This window comes from Gossypium hirsutum, chromosome A10, assembly GCF_007990345.1.
Source record: "Gossypium hirsutum isolate 1008001.06 chromosome A10, Gossypium_hirsutum_v2.1, whole genome shotgun sequence".
Lineage (NCBI taxonomy): Eukaryota > Viridiplantae > Streptophyta > Magnoliopsida > Malvales > Malvaceae > Gossypium > Gossypium hirsutum.
In genome coordinates this window covers 101454357-101474751 of record NC_053433.1, presented here as the reverse complement: position 1 = coordinate 101474751, position 20395 = coordinate 101454357, and the positions used below count along the sequence as shown (strand labels likewise).

General features: G+C 34.7%; 1 protein-coding gene and 1 non-coding gene across 5 annotated transcripts; one reads left to right on the top strand and one right to left on the bottom strand.

Annotated features, from left to right (window-relative positions):
- The first annotated feature begins 5410 nt into the window (after positions 1-5410).
- LOC121208984 (small nucleolar RNA R71) lies at positions 5411-5517 on the top strand. Its single transcript, XR_005904103.1, has one exon. It is a non-coding gene; the product is annotated as a small nucleolar RNA R71 (small nucleolar RNA).
- A 7310-nt stretch (positions 5518-12827) lies between these two features.
- On the bottom strand, positions 12828-19616 carry LOC107896599 (uncharacterized). 4 transcript variants are annotated; one of them, XM_041079142.1, is made up of 16 exons: positions 19161-19616; positions 18346-18540; positions 18159-18233; positions 17775-17942; positions 17417-17580; positions 17001-17219; positions 16684-16810; positions 16096-16284; positions 15771-15857; positions 15418-15575; positions 14559-14678; positions 14175-14400; positions 13896-13955; positions 13639-13812; positions 13443-13552; positions 12828-13309 (listed from the first exon to the last, which is right to left on the bottom strand). In XM_041079142.1, the coding sequence occupies exons 1-16, from the start codon at positions 19362-19364 to the stop codon at positions 13141-13143; spliced, it is 2445 nt and encodes an 814-aa protein (XP_040935076.1). In that variant the 5' UTR covers positions 19365-19616; the 3' UTR covers positions 12828-13140. The 4 variants fall into 4 exon arrangements, 3 of the variants coding, with proteins under 3 accessions (XP_040935076.1, XP_040935075.1, XP_040935077.1); XM_041079141.1 differs by having other exon boundaries at positions 15418-15578; positions 19161-19533; XM_041079143.1 differs by having other exon boundaries at positions 13298-13309; positions 13418-13552; positions 15418-15578; positions 19161-19533.
- Positions 19617-20395: the final 779 nt, after the last annotated feature.

Sequence of the window (20395 nt, the reverse complement as noted above, 5' to 3'; positions counted from 1 at the left end):
GTATCGTTCTAGCCCGTGTACAATTAATGATATAAGCCCAGTCTTTACACGGCTTTGAACACGCCCGTGTGTCCTGGCCGTGTTGGGCACAGGGCCGTGTCGCACGGCCATGTGTGATCTCCTTCGTTTCTCCCATGCCCGTGTAGCATACCACACGCATGTGTGACTGAACACATGGCCGTGTACGTTACCCGTGTAACTCTCTGACTTGTTTTAAATTTGAAAAATTAAGCTCCAATTTTCACATGGCCACGAACACGCCCGTGTTTCTACCACACAGCCGTGTCACACGCCCGTGTGACCTCTTTTAGCCCGTTTCTCTATCGATTGTTGGGGTTTTAAGCTTCAAGGCTTATATGGCCAAGGACATGCCCGTGTGTCCTTATTGTGTGGGTTACACGACCGTATCGCTTGGCCGTGTAACTCTTTTTCGATTTCCTTTAAAAATAAAAACTAAGTCCAAAGATCCACGCGGCCAAGTACACGCCCATGTGTCCAGGCCGTGTGGGTTACACAGCCATCTCGCACGGCCGTGTAACTTATCATCGCACTTATGTTAAGTCACACGGCCTAAGACACGTCCGTGTGTCCAAGCCGTGTGGGTTAAAAACCTACATTTTAATATTTAGTTAATTTTAAAGAAATAATATGAAATAAAAATGAGAAAATTAGCAATGTTAGTACTCGGGTTGACTCCCGAGAAGCACTTATTTAAAGTCTTAAGCTAGACTTACCTTGTGCTCTCAATTACGAAGGTTCACGGAGCTGAAGCTCCTCTCTATCATCTGTAAAGTCCTCACCATTATAAAGTTTAAGTCGATGATCATTTACCTTGAATGTGCCGTACGTTGGGTGAGTTACCTCTATTGTTTCGTATGGAAAGACGGTTTGGACTACAAATAGACCTGACCATCTTAATTTCAGCTTTCTAGGGAACAATTTGAGCTTTGAATTGTATAACAAAACAAGATCTCCAGCTGCAAACTACCTAGGTTGCTTCAGACGAGCATCATGGCGTCGCTTTGTCACTTCTTTATATAATCATGACTTCTTATAAGCATTTTCTCATCACTCATCTAGCTCGTTCAACTGCATTAATCTTTTCTCACCTGCAAGCTTAGGATCATAGTTTAGGAATTTTATAACCCAAAATGCTTTGTGCTCTAATTCAAATCGTAAATGACAACTTTTTCCGTAAACAACTCTGTAAGGAGATGTTTCTATGGGAGTTTTAAAAGCGGTTCTATAGGCCCATAAAGCGTCGTCTACTTTTATCGCCTAACCTTTCCTATTTGATTCTACAGTTTTCTCTAAGATACGTTTGAGCTCTCGGTTTGCCACTTCAACTTGTCCACTAGTTTGAGGATGATAAGGGGTAGCTATTCTGTGGTGCACTCCATATTTTTGAAAGACTTTTTCGAATTGAGCATTACAAAAATGAGTACCCCTATCACTAATGATCGCTCTAGGTGCTCCGAATCAAGAGAAGAGCTTCTTAAGAAATCTCACCACCACTCTGGCATCATTAGTAGGTAAAGCTTGAGCTTCCGCCCATTTTGACATATAATCAACCGCTACTAAGATGTATTTATTCCCAAATGAGCTAGGGAATGGACCCATAAAATCAATGCCCCATACATCAAATATTTCACATGATAACATATATATTTGAGGTATTTCTTCGCGTTTAGAGATATTACCTGTTCTCTGGCATCTATCACAAAAAGTGACATACCTATTAGCGTCTTTGAACAGTGTAGGCCAATAAAAATCAGATTCGAGCATTTTATATGCTGTCGTAGTCCCACTGTAATGTCCTCATGTTGGTCCTGAATGGCAGTGTTCCAGGATTTTGCTTACCTTTAACTTTGTAACACATCTTCGAATTACTTGACCTGCACATCTATGAAAAAGAAAAGGATACTCCCAAAAATAATTTTTCACATCAGCAAAGAATCACTTCTTTTGATGATGTGTCAATCCTTTTGGTAGGATGTTAGCAGCTAAGTAATTCACTATATCTACATAACCAAGGTACCTCAGAGTCAAATATAACCAAAAGTTGTTCCTCAGGAAACGAGTCATTTATCTCACTCTCATCGAGCACTTTGATATGTGGATTCTCAAGCCTAGAAAGGTGGTTTGCTACAAGGTTTTTAGCCCATTTCCTATCCTGAATTTCCAAATCAAATTCTTGTAAAAGTAGAATCCATCTTATGAGTCGAGGTTTTACGTCAGACTTAGTTGTGAGATAACGAAGAGCTGAATGGTCAGTGTAAATGAAAACTTTAGATAATAAAAGATATGACCTAAATTTATCGAATAGAAAAACTACAGCTAGCAATTATATTTCCGTGGTAATGTTGTTTTCTTGTGCGGCTGTTAAAGTCTTGCTAGCATAATAAATTGAATGAAAATGCTTGTCTCTTCGCTGTCCAAGAACTGCACCTACTGCAAAATCACTTGCATCACATATTAGTTCAAATGGCGTATTCCAATCAGGTGCAATTATAATTAAAGCATTGATTAATTTATCTTTGAGAGTATTAAATGCTTCTAAACATTCATGATCAAAATTGAAAGGTACGTCTTTTTCTAGTAGTTTTGTTAAAGGCTTAGCTATTTAAGAAAAATTTTTAATAAATCTTCTGTAAAACCCAGCATGTCCTAAAAAGCATCTAATAGCCTTAACTGAACTAAACTAGGAGGAGGTAATTTTTTTATGGTCTCAATTTTTACTTTATCAGCCTCAATCCCTTTTACTAGAAATTTTGTGACCTAATACAATCCCTTCTCGAACCATGAAGTGACACTTTTCCCAATTAAGCATAAGGTTCATCTCCTCACATCTCATTAGAAATCATTTTAAATTTTAAGGCAAAGAAGGAAAGAATTACCGAATACCGAAAATTCGTCCATAAATACCTCCATAATATCTTCCACAAGTTCATCAAAGATGGGTAACATACAACACTGAAATGTGGCAGGAGCATTACATAATCCAAAAGGTATTCTACGATAAGCAAACATACCGTATGGACATGTAAATGTCATCTTCTCTTGATCCTCAGGAGCTATCAGAATTTGAAAGTCGCTAGAAAGTCCGTCTAAGAAGCAATAATACATATGCCCAGATAATCTTTCCAACATTTGATCAATGAATGGTAAGGGAAAATGATCTTTTCTCGTGGTATCGTTCAACTTCCTATAGTCAATGCAAACTTTCTAACCTATAACTGTTCTTGTTGGAATTAATTCATTCTTCTCGTTGGCTACAACAGTCATGCCTCCCTTCTTTGGAACAACTTGCACAGGACTCACCCAAATACTGTCAGAAATAAGATAAATAATTCCAGCATCTAGAAGTTTAATTCCCTCGGCTTTAACAACTTATTTCATGTTTGGATTCAGTCGTCTTTAAGCTTGTACACACGATTTATATTCATCTTCCATTAAAATTTTGTGGGTGCAAAATGAAGGACTGATCCCTTTAATGTTAGAAATCTTTCAAGCTATGGCTCTTTTATGCTCCTTCAGTACTTGTAATAACTCGTTTTCTCATTGGGTTGCAAGTTGGAAGCAATAATCATTGGTAGTGCTGAATTATCTCTGAGGAACGCATACTCTAAATGATTTGGTAATTGCTTCAGTTCCAATTTGGGAGGTCCTTTAATAGAGGGTTTTTGTTTTAGTTCGTCGTTCATTTCAATACCCTCATACTTCTTTTGTCTTGAGGAAGACTCGTTAGAGTTTAAATTAATTTTTATCTTCCCTATTTCAGTGGTATCGTCATCAGCCTCCTCTCATTGGACAAGACACAGTTCCAACGTGTCTTTATGAATGATTTCTTAAAGATTATCTTGAATAGAGTAATCAATAGAGTTAATAAAGTAACAAGAATCATTTTGTTCCCTAGAGAATCGCATGGCATCATAAATTTTAAAAATAATCTCTTCGTCAGCTACCCTAAGCACAAGCTTACTGTCACCACATCAATGATAGCTCTAGCAGTAGCTAAGAATGGGCGACCTAAAATTAAAGGTACCTCAACATCCTCATCCATGTCAAGCATAACAAAATCAACAAGGAATATGAATTTATCTACTTTCACAAGGATATCTTCAATAGTACCACTAGGATACTTAACAGATCTATCAGCTAATTGAGTACTCATTCTAGTGGGTTTTGGTTCCACAAGACCTAGCTGCTTGAACATTTTATAAGGCATCTAATTAATACTGGCACCTAAATCAGCTAATGTTTTCTCAATATTCAAACTACTAATTAAACACCGAATAGTGAAACTTCTTAGATTGGTAGCTTGTTTTGAAGAATAGCTGAACATTCCTTGTTGAGTTCCAAGGTAGATAGCTCTTCAAACTTCCTTTTATTTGTTAGAAGCTTCTTCAGAAATTTAGCGTATGTAGGCATCTGTGAAATAGGTTCAACAAAAGGTAAGTTAATATGTAGCCGTTTAAAAAGTTCAAGAAATTTACCAAATTGTGCATCCATACAGTCTTTCTTCAACTTTACTGGATATGGGATCGGTGGTTTATATTCTTTAAGCACCGGTGTTACACTCACGTCAGAATTTACTCCTTTACCCTTCGCCTTATTAGCTTCCTGTGGCATCTTCTTTGCAGCTTCAACCAATACCTTCCCATTCCTTAGTGTAATTACCTTCACATGCTCTTTTGGGTTAGGTTTGGTGTTACTAGGTAAACTACCTTATTGCTTTTCAGAAACTAATTTAGCCAACTGTCAAATTTGATTTTCAAGCCCTTGAATCGATGCTTGCTGGTTTTTCAACGCTGTCTCGGCATTTTGAAAACACGTCTCTGACACCAAAATAATTTTTGCTAGCATATCTTCAAGATTTGACTTCTTCTCTTGTTGGTAAGGTGGTTGAAAGCTTGGAGGGGGTTGTGGTCTTTGATTCCCTTGGCTACCCCATGAAAAATTTGGGTGGTTCCTCCATCCTGCATTATACATGTTATTATAAGGATTATTTGGAGGTTTAGAGTTATTACCCATATAATTCAATGGCTCATTCTCCATGCTAGGACTATAAGGTAGATAATCTGAAGTATTCATCCCTCCTCCATTTGTGTCGCATTGCATCACCGGATGTACCTACATAGAAACACATAAACCATCAATCTATTTATTTAAGAGTTTTACCTGGTTTGATAACATGGTGACTGCGTCGAGGTTGAAAACACCAGCGGCTTTTGTCGGCTTTGTCCTCATGACTTGCCACTGATAATTATTTAGTGACATCTCTTCAATAAACTCATAAGCCTCCTTAGGTGTTTTATTATTTAAGGTACCACCGGCGGCTGTATCGGTTAGTTGTCTAGTTGAGGGGTTCAAACCATTGTAGAAAGTCTGAACCTGTAACCATAAGGGTAACCCATGGTGAGGGCATCTTCTCAATAAATCCTTATACCTCTCTCATGCATCGTATAGGGTCTCTAAGTTCATTTGTACAAAGGAAGAGATATCCTGAATAAGCACATCAATCATGAATTAATATCCTGAAAACATTAAAAACATGAAATAAGAACACATAATTGAGATCAAGAACAAATATTTATCATGTAATTCAGAACAAATCAAATAATAAGATCCATCTTAGGTTTCATCTTCCCTAGGTATTTAGGGAATTTAGTTTATACTGTATGAGGAAAACATATCAAAAATAGGAAAACAACAGAACATAAAGAAACCCCAAAAACTTCGAGGGAAACTGAATGGAGATATTCAGTCTTGAAGGAGATCCTGCTTTCGAGTTGAATTCATTGGCGTTCTTCGAGTAATTTCTGCGTTCTACTCTATGTCCCCCCCCTTTAGGTCCTCTTCTAGTATGTATTTATAGACTTTAGAATGCTTAGAATCCCTAAAAATTAGCTTTTTTTCGTGTGTTTTGGAAACAAGGAGAGATATCAACACGGGCTACCACACAGGCGTGTGCTCAACCCATCTGGAAATGGTCTTGACCATGTGGATCTTTAAATCAGCCCATTTTGTCCATTTTTGGCCTGTTTTCTGCTCCTTTTGTTCCCCTATGCTCTTTTAAGTATAAAACATGAAATTAAAGGATTAGGAGAACGAAATTCACTATATTAAATAATAAATCATCCAAAAACATGCCAAGCATGGGATTAAAATGTGTTACTTTTATGGTTTATCAGGAATTAACCCAAAATTGGTATTGCCCATTCGTGAACACCTTTACCCCAAGCTAGTCTGGATTGTGAGGTCAGAAGATAAGTAGTTCTTGTTGACTCGTTATGTTAGTAGAAGATCAGAAGATCCTGCTAGGGTAGCGACTAGTTGATTGATGAAGAACCCGAGATGACAGTTAATTGAGATTGCTGAAGCAAGCTAATCACTTATCTTCAGACTTGGTTCACTTTATTTCTCTTTATCTCTTACAATTTTAATTCTTTTATATTATTTTATTAATTTGAAAACCCTAAAAACAATATTTCTTATTTTACTCTCGTACTATAACTAACTTAAAGTATTAATTAGATCTTTAATTGTTTAGGTTAAGATTGATTTAGTATTTGCCTTTCTTGGGTACGATTCTCGGAGTACTCACCTACTTTGTTGTAAAATCTATATTACAACTTAACCCATATACTTGTGGATACCACCTCATAACCCTTTATTTTATAGCAGTATTCACACTCTGGACATTAGTATGTCCGGTGGCGGTCAAGAGGCCATGAGACTTAGCCTAGATCTTATTAATGAAGTTAGAGAAACAACAGAAGTTAGAGTTGTTGCGCGAGCTCAACAAGTGGCTTGTTATTACAATTCTAAAGTTAGAAAACAAGTAGTTTCATATGGGTAATCTTATTCTGAGGAACACTGAAGCTAGTCTCCCCATGTCATAGAAAGTAAAGATGGCTCCAAACTGGGAAAGATCATACAAGGTGATAGAAAAAATAGGTTATAGAGCTTATAAATTAGCAAAAATGGAAGGTCTTATTCTTCCACGAACGTGGAATGCTCACCATTTGAAGAAATATAATGTATGAATAATTCTTTTTCTTCAATAAAAAAGGTATTATTTGCAAATGTTCATGTCTAAATTTCTTTGAGTTAGCTAACTTAATATCGCAACTCCTAAATAGCTCGCAAGCCTACATTCACAACTGGAACTATAAAAGTTAACTGATTTAAGATCGCAACTAATTTTCTTTGAGTTAATTGATTTAATATCACAACTCCTAAACAACTCGCAAACTTACATTCACAAATGGAATTATAAAGGTTATCTGATTTAAGATTGCAGCCTAAATTTTGTTGAGTTAGCCGATTTAATATCACAACTCCTAAACAGCTTGTTGACCTACATTCACGGCTAGAATTATAAAGGTTAGTTGATTTAAGATTGCAACCTAAACTTCTTTGAGTTAGATGATTTAACATTGCAACTCCTAAAAGCTCTCTGACCTACGTTCACAGTTAGAATTATAAAGGTTAGTTGATTTAAGATCGCAACATAAATTTCTTTGAGTTAATTAATTCAAGATCACAACTCCTAAACAGTTTGCTAACCTACGTTCACACCTGGAATTATAAAGGTTAACTGATTTAATATCACAACCTAAATTTCTTTAAGTTAGCTGATTTAAGATAAAGAATTCACTGGCATACATTTATACTGTTAAAGTTCAATGGTTTTAGATTATAACCTAAGTTTGTTGGGTTCAAAGTTATGGATGATTTTTTTAAGTATTTAGCTTCAAGTTATGTATCACCATATAACTGAAAACTAAAGCTGAGATTTCCATTTCCAATTCAAAGGTAACAAGTACACTAAAAAATAGACAAGTCATCAGTTACTACTTGTGCCTACAGGATTAGCTAACAACTCATCTTCTTATTCACCGTGTCCTTCAAGTCCATTGCCTTCGTCTTTCTCTATAGGAACAATGCTAGTGTCAATAAGATCTTTAAGAGTAGAGCTGGTCTCAATGGGGTCCTTAGGGATGTAAAACTATTAGAGTTCTTCCAGTTTTCTGCAAATTCCTTCTAGGATGCTTTAGAGAGGAAATGAACATCAAAATCTAGCTGAACACTAGTTAGCTCAGTAAGACCATCAAAATTTTCTCTGCGACAATCAAAAGGGCCATCAGCTACTTGAGCGCACAAAAGAAAGTTAGCCTTTAAACTAAGAAAATATTCTTAGAGACTCTACATAGTATCTCTCTTATATTTCTCCAAGGTTTCTTCATAGCTCTTCATTGAATTAGCCATTGTAACCTTATATTCTTCGTCTCCAACATCATCTTATCAACTCACTCATTTGTGATCTCCCTATGTAACCTTTCAACATCTTTTTAAGCGATGGTAAGACATTCTCCCAACCTTCTATTTTGCTCCAACAGTCTCTTATTTTCTTCAACTAAGTTGGCATAGTGTTCACGTGCTTATGCTAATACTCCTACAATGGATTGAAACATATTTTCATGTTGTTTCCTTCTAATTCCTGCCTTGTTCAAACCTTCAACGAGTCCCAGGCTAGCCATACATGCTTCATTCAACATCATTTGTAATGAGACCACTAACTCTTTTAGTGAAGGTTTCCTTGTTTCACTGGATGACTTACCTAATTCACTTGGCCAAAAAAGCCCTTTTGTTTTTTCAGCAAGAGATTATTACATTGCTTCATCACTTCATCAAGGTTGAAGGGAAACTTCTTCATGCTGAGTTGCTCACGCTAAGGAAACAAGATCTCTATTTCATCACCAACAGTATGGAACTTTACAGAGCCATTAAAGGGAGGACCATGAGCGACAATGACCCCAAAGGCATCATCATTAACTAGCCTTGGTGGTGGTGGGGAGTTAACGAGAAAAATCACAGGAGAATGAGTTATAAAAAGAGCTACAGTAATAGGAACAACATTAACAGATGTTTTAGAACAATCCCCCATTTTCTTTCAGCGAAGCTTTTCCCCTGGGCTACCTTCGTCTTTGCTGCTTAAAACTATATTAGTGGCTCTTACCGTAGTTTTTCGTTTCTTCCTACTATTTGCACTACCTTCATCAACATTGGTACCAAAAGGACCACTTCGTATAAAGCAGCGTACGTCCATGTATTTGTCTTTCTCCCTTGATAAGTTGGTGGAATCTTCAAGACTTTTCGATATTTTGAGTTGTGCCTGTACCACCAATAATTCTTAAATCAGCACCACTAGTTAACAAAAAGGGGTTCGCATCACTCTCAACATTTATTGAAGGTTACGAAGACCAAGCGCGAGGCTTTAGTTTACAAAAATTATAAAAGTAATTCCTAGGCTCATATTTATTTCCCAACAATATAAGAGCCAATTTATCAGTTGCCCCATGAGGCCATGCAAACTATGTAGGAAGAAGCCTAATGGTGTTTGCCCCATTATCCGCGTCAACTTTTCTCCATCCATTAGGGCTTAAAATTAAAAGATAATACGAAAAAACATTTCTTACGGCCAGTATTTCTTTTAAGTCAGTACGCAGCCCTGGCGAAGCCTGTAAAATTGTCCCCAGCCTATTTCTGATTATGTCTCGCCTTCTCGAGCATATGTCTTTGTTTGTCGATTACCACTCAATGGAGAAATCAAAGCTGCTATTAAGAATATATGTAACTTGGATATATTTACAACGATTGAGATGAAGATTAGAACATTTTTTGTTGATAATAGACTTCACGTCTTCGTGGGGGAAAAAAAGAAACTATTCGAACCCCCTTAGTTATGGGCCTTCAATTGATATAACCTTTGAAATACAGCGATCAACGACACTTTATCGCATCAACCACATTCAATGAAATACGCTACAACCAACCACCAAGAAAAACTAGATAATTGGTTAGGAGCTAGCCTATAGTCATCAAGGAAATGACAAAAGAAAGGATGAAAGGGTAAATGAAACCCCACTTCTACCACATGTAGTAGAAGTAAAAAGAACTACCATTACTAGTGTCATTCAAACGATGTGATCCTTCAAGAATAGAAAAATCATTAGCGAAATTCAGAATTTTAATTCCTCGAACAACCAGAATTTGGTGCATTTCTTCTTCCTTTGTTGTACAAACATATGCTTTTGCTTCTACGACATTTCTTACCTTCTGATGTCGCGAAGTGTTACCTAGAATAGCATGAACACTAACTCTGGTTCTAGCCATACTTTACCAGTGAAAATAGAAAGAAAAGTTGAGAATACAATGGAAATTTTAGAGAGATTACCTCAGAAATTATCCTTTTCGACTGTGATTCTTCTTCAAAAAAGTAATGTGATTTCTAGGGCCTGGTTAACTCCCTTTTAAAAGAAATTCTCATTCATTCTTTAACACTTCAAATGCCCAACAGTGGGAGAGCGATCAGTTGTAAACAGCTATAATTTTTCTATCCATGTGGTTAAATGTGAGTTATCTAATAAAATGTAAAACGTTCTCTGTAAGTTTTATTAATTTTACTTTCATACCCACAAAAACAAGTTCTAAGAAGAGTCACTTTATAACTCTTCTTTGAATTAGGTGACGGACAAATTGTTATGATACTTGTTATCATCAACTCGAGACCCGAATGGGTTCGACTCGGATGGGCCAGTTTCCATCGAGGTCGCAGGACCTTGCAGACTGAGCTCGTGGGATGGATACCTATGTTCTCCTGTGAAGTAACACATGAGATCACACATGAGACTGCATAAACACGTGTTAAGCCTAGGGTAAGATACGTGTTTACGTGCATGGAACCTACCTAGTACGTCATATCAATGAGCAGTACCCATATCATATAAATATGTAAACACCACTATCTAAGAGAGACAAAGAAAAATAATTAACAATTTTCATAAAAATGATTTTAAATTTTTTAATCATTATTTTTAAATTTGTATCTAATTAATTCGTGATACTAAGTGTTTATCTTATATAAGTAATTTTCCAAACCGATAATGATGTTATAAATTTTGTATTCAATCGTTTTTCATTTTTATTAGTTATCATATAATATATCAATATATCAATGACTAAATATTATGTTAAACATAATAATTGATATTTTTTTCATTATCATTTTTTGGTAGATCTTTCATTATCATTTTTAAATCATTGGGTGAAAAGATAATATTTTTTTTTTTTACATTTACAACTAACCTACACACCCCTAATAACAACTAATCAGAATTATTTTTGTAACTCCAACCCATGAAATAAATTTTTAAAGTCAACAGTGAACACTTAGTACCACTAACCCTAGAGTTTATGAGTATTAAAAAACATTCATTAGCTCTAATAGAAAGGTTTGGGAAGTAATTAAAAAAATTTCTATGGTTAACTTGTCTGTTAGTTTTATCACAGATCAAATCTACTAGTTGAAAAGCCGAAACCAAAGATCAAATCTGCAAAAAAGTTAAATAATACTTAAAAGTTATCAACATATAAAAACTAGAAAATAAAATAGATCTGACTTTTAAGTTACAAAATTCAAAAAAGATAAAAAAAAAAAAAAGAGAATGTTTTATGGTTTTTGATTTACACATTCTGTGTAAATATTCACTTATTTTTAAAATTCTAGAATCAAGATTAAATTGATAGAATATGTAAATATTAAGAATTAAATTTATTGAAAATTTCAAAATCATAACTATATTAATAATATTGGTAAATATTAAGAGCTAATTTTGTTATTATACCAACAAATATTAGCATTCTGTATAATGACCAAACACATTTTAATAGTAGAGTGACTGAAATATAAAATTAATAAAAAAATTTAATAACTAAAATAAGAAAACAAAATATTTAGATGACTATTTAAGTAGTTTATTCCTTAATTTATTAACTACAAGTTTGAGTTTTGGGTAAAAAAATATTCGGTTTTGGGCTGATTTTATTTATTAACCATTTATAACATTGTTAACAATATATAATACGATTATATATAAAAAAAACTATATAAATAAAAATTATATAAAAATCAAATAAAATTAATGGTTGTAAAGAAATCGTAATCTTTCAAGTCCAAATATAGATTTTTTATTGATTTTATATAAATAAAAATAAAAATATATTTTATAATAATACAATTTACCAACTAGATTAATACTTAATTAATTTATGACATCAATTTAATCAAGATTTCAACCTACTTTCTAAAAATTATATTATGCATGATGAAATAAATCATACGACGAAACATAATAATTGGTAATTTTATTTCATTATCATTTTTACATCATTAGGTCAATATATATATTATATATATAAATATAAAATAAAGTGTTATTTGAACATTAATTAGCAGAAATCCTTTTTCTCATTGAAAAGGTTTGGAAAGTAAAGGAATGATTTTCTTTTTCTCTCTGTAGATGAAATCTCCCGGCTGAAAAGCCTAAAACCAAATATCAAATCTGTTCTAAATTCTCAGTTCAATCTTGAACTTTTTTTAAAAAGGTAAATTTAATAATAACTAAAAATATATTGTTTTTAAAAAAAATCAGGAAAAATATGTTTACAAAAGATAAAAATGAAATCATAATATTTTTTTTAAATCCAACTTTTTAATTTAAAATGTCCAAAAAGTAAAAATAATATATATTAAAGGGCTTATGGTTCCCAGTTTTCACCGGTGTTCATCGTATATGATTGAATCAGCAGGTCAACGCAAGCAAGCCATTGATAATGAAAGGAAAAAAAAAAAGGAAAGAGATTGAATCATTCATAACGGGTAAAAGCTTGCCAATCAAGGAAGTTAAGAAGTTAAATTTTTATATACAGAAGTGGAAAGAATATATGGAGATGTCTGTGCGCGCGCTGATGTATGGATGTATCAAGAAACGTAAAATATATATTTTTTCTTCCATGAACTACATCGCCATGGATGGAATAAGATATACACGATCAAATTTTGACTGACTCATTCAAAAGTTTTTTTTTTTTTGGTTCATGGTTATCAAAGAAAAACAAGTTTTTAGCAAAGATTCAGCTATTTGTTTATACCATATTGTGGCAATGGCAAGCAAAGAAACCCTAATTTTACAAAACTTTCTTCTTTCTGAAATGTGTATAGACTAAGATGGGTTCCCTAAAGATGAGAGACCAAGCTTACCTTCAAATGCCTGATAATCTTCGGAGTTGTGATCATTGACCAGGGGGTGATGAAAAGAAAATGACAATGAAATACACAAAGAACCCAGCAAGAAGAATTCCTCCATAGACGAAAGTTTGGGAAGAATGCATCGGGTATTTGAATTCGATATTACAGCATCTCATTCTCTCCCTCTCGCTTGTCAAAACATTCTCAACGTACCTGCATTATAAAGGTTTGGAACAGGATTAATACATACCTACTAAAAATGTTGCATAATATGCCAAAAATGAAGAAAGAAAGAAAGAGAAAGAACGTCAAATAGTTTACCGAGCCATAATGCAGGCTCACTTACTGCTGTGTAAACATAGTGCTTTGAAGGATGTCTGAACTATTCAAATGTGCATCTTGTAGTCGATGGTCATATAACAAAGAAGAAAGATCAACGAGTTGTTCCTCAAGGTTCTGTTGACCCGAAAAAAATTAAAAAAAAGAAGAAGGAGAAAAAGAACAAATAACTTAATCAGTTAGCTAGATTAGTTGCAGCTTACATCTAAGTATTTCTCTAATCGCTCTACTAATTCATGTGGGAACGGTTCAGGCAGGTTTGTTGTTTTCTTGTAAAACTTCTCCAGCCATAGTTCAGTAGTCGACTTGTTCTTCTTTCCCTTCACAGGTTCACCAAGTGGTGTCTTTAAATATTCAGCAGCAAAAGATTGGACAGCCTGAAGACAATGGGAAGCCGATAAAATTACCTCAATAAAATTATCACATTGGACAAGGAATGGCCATAAGAAGATAAAATTACCTCAGATGTATCACGAATGGTTCTGAGAGCAGAATCTACACGTGCATAAATCGTATTTCTCTGCCAACAAGATGGTAAATCTTTCAAATGCCTCGATAAGCTTGTCCATTAGAATCTACATGTGGATATATGTGTACCTACTAGGCAAGAAATCCTACAGAATATGCAAAGTTGTTTCGACCAAATAGATACCGAGTTGCAAAGTGCACTCTTAATACCTTGGTAGGTATGCGTCTCGTATGTGACACAAAGAACTTTAAGACGATAAAATTAGCTTACCAGTGCAACATCCTGAAGCATTTGACTAATTCGAGATGTATTCGAGAATGGTCCAAACGGGTGACAACCCGCAGCCCAGAGCCAATTCACAACAGGCCTTTCATGTACATGGGAAGCTTTTTCATATGGTGCACTCAACCCACCCACAGCAGAAGCAAGCCCTGCTATAATATGGCGCTGTGCTTGTGATGGAATAGCATGCCTTCTCTCAGTCTCAGAAACATAACTAGTCAAAAAAGCCATGGCAAGGCACAAGGAAAGAGTTAAAAATGAATAGAGACGTTAGAGAACTCTTTGTCTAGCAAACTCAAATATATAAGATAGCTCAAATCAAAATTATACAGCAAGGGAATTTTTTAAAGGAATAAAGAATTTTCGGCTCACCTCAGAGGTATATTTGGACTTTGGTGCTCAAGTACTATGACAACATCATTTCCAGTCCAAACAAAGCTTTCATCTTCCATCATAAGTTGTGGATCAACATCAGCCAATGATAGCACAAAGCTGCAGAAAAATAACTGATCTATGTCTAATGAAAAGCTCTAATATCCATTAAACAGTCTAAAGATTGATTCATAATATTGCTTTTTGGGAAATTATCTGAAGTATTACAATACAAGAGATGATTTAAAAACATACCAAAATTTATTGTACAACTTTTTATCATAAGCTTAACGATAATAACATGGGGAGGGGGGAATCAGCAAAAATGGTATTGCTGATTGAAGCAACAGCTGTTCTAATTTAGTGAAGACCGTCAAATTTCCAAATACTACCCGTACAAACTGTGACATTATCTAATGTTTTGTAGAAAAAAATCATAAGACCAATTTGCTGATTAATATCCAGCATGTTAAAATGGTTTAGCAGTTTGATCAAATCATGAATGAATTGCAATTAAAGCCATCAACTATGACCGCCAGGCCACAATTTTGTTGATGTTATAACTGATTATCCATGCCTTCTAAATATGTAGAATAAAACAAGTAACTGAGGCTCTTAAATTTGCCATTTAGTTCTTAAAGACATTATTAAGTGGTAGAACAGAATGCAAAACTTTTCAATCTCACATAGAAGCTGCAAACAACATTTTAAACCAATAAACAAAGCAGCATCTACAAAAATGAAGATTATTAAGCAGGACAACGAAAACCTGTGATACATTTTCTCATATTTAAATATCTGATCAGACAACCTGGGCATGATTGCAATTTTAAATTGTCAGATAAGTTGGTCTACTCACACAGGAATAACTCTGGTTCCATAAGTTGGGTGCAGATCGCCTTTTTTCTTCTGTTTTTTCTTTTTCTTATCCTTGCCAACTTTCGAATTGTAACTAGCCCATATAGGTTTATGCTTCAGAACCGAATCAGTTGAATTCTCGGATTCATCCATCCAATGCTGCTGAACATAATATTCATGTTATGGCAACATAGGGAAGCCAAAGAAAGATAAAGAAGCATGGCTAGAAAGTGTGTTTAACCTCAGAACCAAACAAGAGAAAAATTCAACTTCCAAGAGACTAGACATGCCACCAATTTATACTTCTTTTTCTTTATTTAAGCAAGTAAAAAGAATAAGTCAATATAAGCTGACCTGGCGAAGGAAAAACTTATTTGAAAGAGATGGATCAGCCATTTCAAGTAAACCTGCAGCAAGCACATCTGCAGAACGTTCCATCTCCTGTGATAAGCCAACAAAAAGCACATGTATAACCGTCCATCAGTATCCCAAGGAGACTTCAAGACACAATGAGAAGAGCAAGTAAGCATTGCCAATGAAAAGCGCATTAACTAGATACAACAACTCATCATTATCCTTAGAAAACTTACTTCAGAAAACAGAGACAATATGTAACCTAATGAAAGTAAGACTCTCAGAAAGAAAATGGAAAAAACTGGTGAAAGGGTGGAAAACCCACTTCTTTAAGAATGGCACCATCAAGATATGTCTTCGTATGAACATGGAAGCGCCCATCCCTCTTTGTTTCTTGCAAGGAATGGCCCCGCATAGCTTTTGACACAGCAATAGCCAACTTCTCATGATGGTGCAGTGCATGTGACCCCCCTATAATCACTACTTCTTGGTCATCATGAACCAACTTCTTCACCTGAAGAAAACAAAATATCCACATATGAAACATATTAATTTTGCTTCTTGAGCATCACGCAAAAATAAATATAGTGCCTTCAGCAGAGCCAGAAAAACAACCCTAGCAATTTCATTTGCAGTCAATGCAAATAAAAGGAGTTCGATCCAACTAACAAATGACAGTGTTATATTTAGGACATATGTTCTTTGCTTTTAATCACAAGGTTTTAAAAGTAGTTTTCGAGAACTAAAGTATGATGGTATACAGTAGTTGTCAGAGTATCAGTTGTCACCACAGTATAATCTGAAAAAAATTATTTAGATGTTATTGCAGATAACGAGTCAAGGAAAAAAGGGCTAAACCAAGCTTTACAAGCATAAGCAGATCTGAAGATGCCATTCAAGATTAGTTTCTTACCTCTGCTTCAATTGCTTCAATATCTATGCTGTAATTATGACCTTTTACCATAATATTATACCGGTTATGGTTTTGGAGGATAATAATAGGTATAAGCAGCCTTGTCGTCAGATCAACAGTTTCAAACCTGAGTTCACCAAGGAGAAACAAATAAGCAGGCAACTGAAAAGGCCCTAAACCCCAGTAAACAATAATGCTAGAAAGGTATAGAGCTGAGCATGATTCATAAATCAGAATCAACTATGCTTCCAATTATGATAATTTAAGAAACATAAAATGCAAGTATTAATCAATGAATAAAGATAGTGTAAAATTACCGAACATCTGGAGCTATAACATGCTCAACTGTGGTTGCTACCAAGGCAGCAAGATGTCCCATGAAATTATCATGAGTAGCACGATTACTGACAGAAGCCAAACCCCCTGGGAATAAGATACTCCGTATTCGTGGCAATGTTCTAGGACTGACACTTCCTTCTTCAGTTTCAATCTTCCCGTAAGTACAAGGGCCAGCCGATAGGTCGATCACAACAAACCTGAACAGTAGAGGCAGAAATGAGCCCCAGAGAAAGAGATTAAAAAAAAAAAGTGAGAGGTTATAGAGCAGCTAATTGAGAAGTGGAATTCTATATTATCAAATATCTTGTTAAATCTAGCAGTTCTTTCTCATAAGTCCATAAATCAGGGACTCAAAAGTTAAACTTTCGACAAAGTAATGCAACTCAAAACAGACCTTCCAGAGCTAAGCCAAACTTGAGACGCTCCTCCTCGATTGTATCGATATCGATATATGTAGTCTCCCTCTTGTTGTTTCATTTCTTCATTAGTCAGTGGGGTAAGTTTGCTATACATCAAACTATCAAGATCAACCTCCTTATTCCTAGGATCCATTCGGACCTAAAAAGAGGCCGAATCATTCACCAGTGTATCAAGAAGGAAAATTTCAAAACAATGCAGCCATGTAAGGGGAAAGGAAAAACAAAAACACTAGGAATGGTCAAAGTTTCATACAGACAAAACACAGAACTAATGTTTGAAATTATACTTAACAAAACACAGAACTAATGTTTGAAATTATACTTAGCTTATACCTTGTCGAAGTTAACAATAAATATAGCAGTTGGCACAGGTCTATCCATCTCTTTAGCAGAATATCCCCCACTTTCCATGTCAAATATATATGAATATAGCTTTTGGAATACTGGCTCCACAGCTGTTGCTTCCACCTCAAATAGGGGCACCTCTCTCCCAAAATCAGGCTAATATGTAAAATGAAAAAAAAAGAAAAAAAGAAATTGATATATAAAAGAATTCATATGGTTAATATTCTTTCCACTATCAAGAGTAATAGTAAATATGAAGCAATATAGTAGACCTCTCTTGCGAAAAAAGAAATTGATATACAAAAGAATTCATATGGTTAATATTCTTGCCACTATCAAGAGTAATAGTAAATATGAAGCAATATAGTAGACCTCTCTTGCGGAACCAGCAGGAACCATGGCCTCCTTCAGTGCCTTCTCAAGCGCAATCAATTCTGGCTGTCCTGCCTATAGTAGAACAAATAAGTGAAGAACAACAGTAACAACTCAGTTTAGATATCTAGCTGAAGCTTAAACCAGTAGTAATTATTAAGATGCAATAAGGAATGAAAAAACTTACAGGAAATGTGTTATAAACAACATGATGTTCGATATCAAGGGGCTCCTTGGTCTCGAGACAGGAAGGCCTATGAGAGGGAAAGCTAACTCTCAGAAACTCCTCCAATTTCTGTGCATCGACATTGTACCGATAGCCACCATCTCCATTGAGACCAATTAGCACCATATTCACCTCGAGCGGAACCTGAAATGGAACCTGCACAACAGAACTTGTTCTAATCATAACCATAGATGAGTAAAACTAAGCTAACAGCCACAACCTCTTCATGTTTCTAGGGATTTCAGGAACGCAATTTAAATTTTGAATCACATTTTGGGAGAGATCAACTACGTAGCTCATTCACTCAAGTCGAAACCTATAATATTGGTAAGTTCCTTTAAAGTAATCACTAAAACAACAAAAAATCAATGAAAATTGGCGAGAAAAATGTCCATATAAGTTTCTTTAGAGATTTAACAAGATTTTTAGAAAGGGAACCTTTTCTAATCATAACCAGAGATGAGAAGAACTAAGCTAGCAGCCACTAACTCTTCAAGGTTCGAGAGATTTTCAGAACGCAATTCGAATTTTGAATTACATTTTAGGATAGATCAACTGTGTAGCTCAAATTCAGTCAATTCGAGTCCTATAATTTTCGTAAATTCGACGCTCTAAATTAATAATTAAAATGAAAAAACCTCGATGAAAACCCGATATTATTAATAATATGAATTTTTTCAAAAAAGAAAAAGAAAACTCGATGAAAATTGGCGAGGAAAAAGTCGTCATAATTTCTTCACAGATTTAACAAGATTTTCAGAGCGAGAATCGATTACCTCAGCACGCGCGTGGAGCGTGCGGCGAACATCGGATCGGACGCTGTCGCGAACTTCGAGGAATGCGCTATGGTGCCAGTGAGGGTGATCAGGGTCTCTTTTGAACGCTTGTTGAGTAGAATCGGATAAAGTTGCGAGTCCACTGAGTGTAACGAGAAATATCGAACATGATAACATAGACGATAACCTCGATCTCGATTCCATTTCAGTGATAAAAACAGAGGAGAAATGCGTGAAAATGGTTACTCAATTAATTTTGTATGAGCTTTTTAGCCACTACCGGCGATGACTTGCGCCTAGACTGAACTGGGAATTAATAATTTACGAAGTTTCCAAAATGATGCCTGCTTTTGTGGTTAAATTACGAGATGTAGAATGAAAACATTTTATAATGAGCCTTTTGATTTTGGGCAATCAATTTTCAACTTGAAGCAGCCCACCCCATCTTCTTTCATCAAATTACGACCGGTTAAACTTGGTGTATATTTTTCCCTTTGTTGTTTATGTTTAATTAGTACTTAATTTTAAAAATAGTTAAATAATTTGACATTTTTATTTAAAAACGTGTTTTTCCAGTGAAAAGAAAATTAAAATGATGAAAAATTGAAGGATGAAAAAATAAAAAGATAAAAGAAAATATTATTTTTCTTTTTATATATGTGTCGAGTAGAAAAGATGGAAAAGATTTTTTTCCTCCATTACCTGGTAAAATTGAAAGATTTAATGAAATAAAATAAAATATTTGAAATATATATAATTTAAACTAAGAGACACTTCTCCCACTTTCTCTCCAATCACCATTTCAATTTGGAAGAATTTATTTTTATGTATTAGAATGAAAAATTATTGTTTCTCTCATTTTCTTTCCCACCCAGCATATTTAAAATTTATTTTCTTTCCATTTTTCCACTCCCTTCTGACATTGCTCCACTTTTTTTCCTAACCAATCACACCCTTAAGCTTTGTTTGGTACAAAGGAAAGAAATTTAGAAAATTGGAGAGGAAAACTAGAAGGATGGAAAATATAAATTTTCTTTCAGTGGATATGCTTGGTAAAAAAGATGAAAAAAAATAATTTTTTTCTCTTAATTGCTTAGTAGAGTTGAAAAATGAAAGGAAAGCAAATAAAACAATCAAAAAATGTAAAATTTGAACAAACATACACTTCTCTCCCATTTTCTCTTTTCTGATCATTTTAATTTAGAAAGATTAATTTTTATACATTAGAATGGAAA